The sequence below is a fragment of the Theobroma umbraticum genome, unplaced genomic scaffold, assembly GCF_002168275.2.
Source record: "Theobroma umbraticum cultivar Fairchild unplaced genomic scaffold, ASM216827v3 scaffold_51.0, whole genome shotgun sequence".
NCBI lineage: Eukaryota > Viridiplantae > Streptophyta > Magnoliopsida > Malvales > Malvaceae > Theobroma > Theobroma umbraticum.
Genome location: NW_018397260.1, coordinates 4,202,213 through 4,202,847, shown reverse-complemented (window position 1 = coordinate 4,202,847; position 635 = coordinate 4,202,213). Strand labels below are relative to the sequence as shown.

Below are 635 nucleotides of genomic sequence, written 5' to 3'. Positions count from 1 at the left end.
GGAATGAACTCAAAAAGCCCTAGGTGAACCCCCCGCCACAACAATTTTACTTTATTAAATAATACCAAATGTTAGCATGATTTTTGAACTGATTAAATGTACTTCTTTTTTGTTAATCTTCTTCATTCTTTAGCTCATGTTAATCTTCTGGATGTTACTCCTGGAATGCGGGATCTGTCAAAGCTGTTAAGGAAAGATCCAGTATCTCAACTCCTTTGCAGCAGTATGGCACTCAATCAGGTAGAGAGAGGCAAAAGATACATCTACCTGCTGGGAACTAGTTTGACATTGAGTTGAGTTGGGTACAGGCATATCATCTTCGTTATGCTTTAATAATGTTTACTAATAACTTCATTTATACATGATCCAAAGATTATCACATTCATGATACAATTTACTACTAAAGCATTTAATAAATAAAAGAGAATCAAGTAGAAATTTAGAAGTTAATTGATTTAAAATTTACAAATTTATAAATTTTAACAAACCATGTACTCTTTTGAAGCAACAAATTCAACTGTTCCTCTACACAGCTCAGGCCTCTCATCAGCATCTCTACGTCTACCATCAGGACCTAGGTTGCAATGGTAGTCACGAGGAGTATCATCGGTAAACCCTGCAACAAAATGGAACAA

The 635-nt window shown here is 35.0% G+C and overlaps 1 protein-coding gene across 1 annotated transcript in view; it reads right to left on the bottom strand.

The window, feature by feature from the left end:
• Positions 1–635, bottom strand: part of LOC110416472 (protein transport protein SEC24 C-like) — a 13,658-nt gene that overhangs the window by 8,557 nt on the left and 4,466 nt on the right. The window contains exon 7 of the mRNA XM_089783548.1: positions 489–616. Within this exon, the coding sequence (XP_089639674.1) occupies positions 489–616 (128 nt within the window). The remainder of the gene's footprint in view (positions 1–488; positions 617–635) is intronic.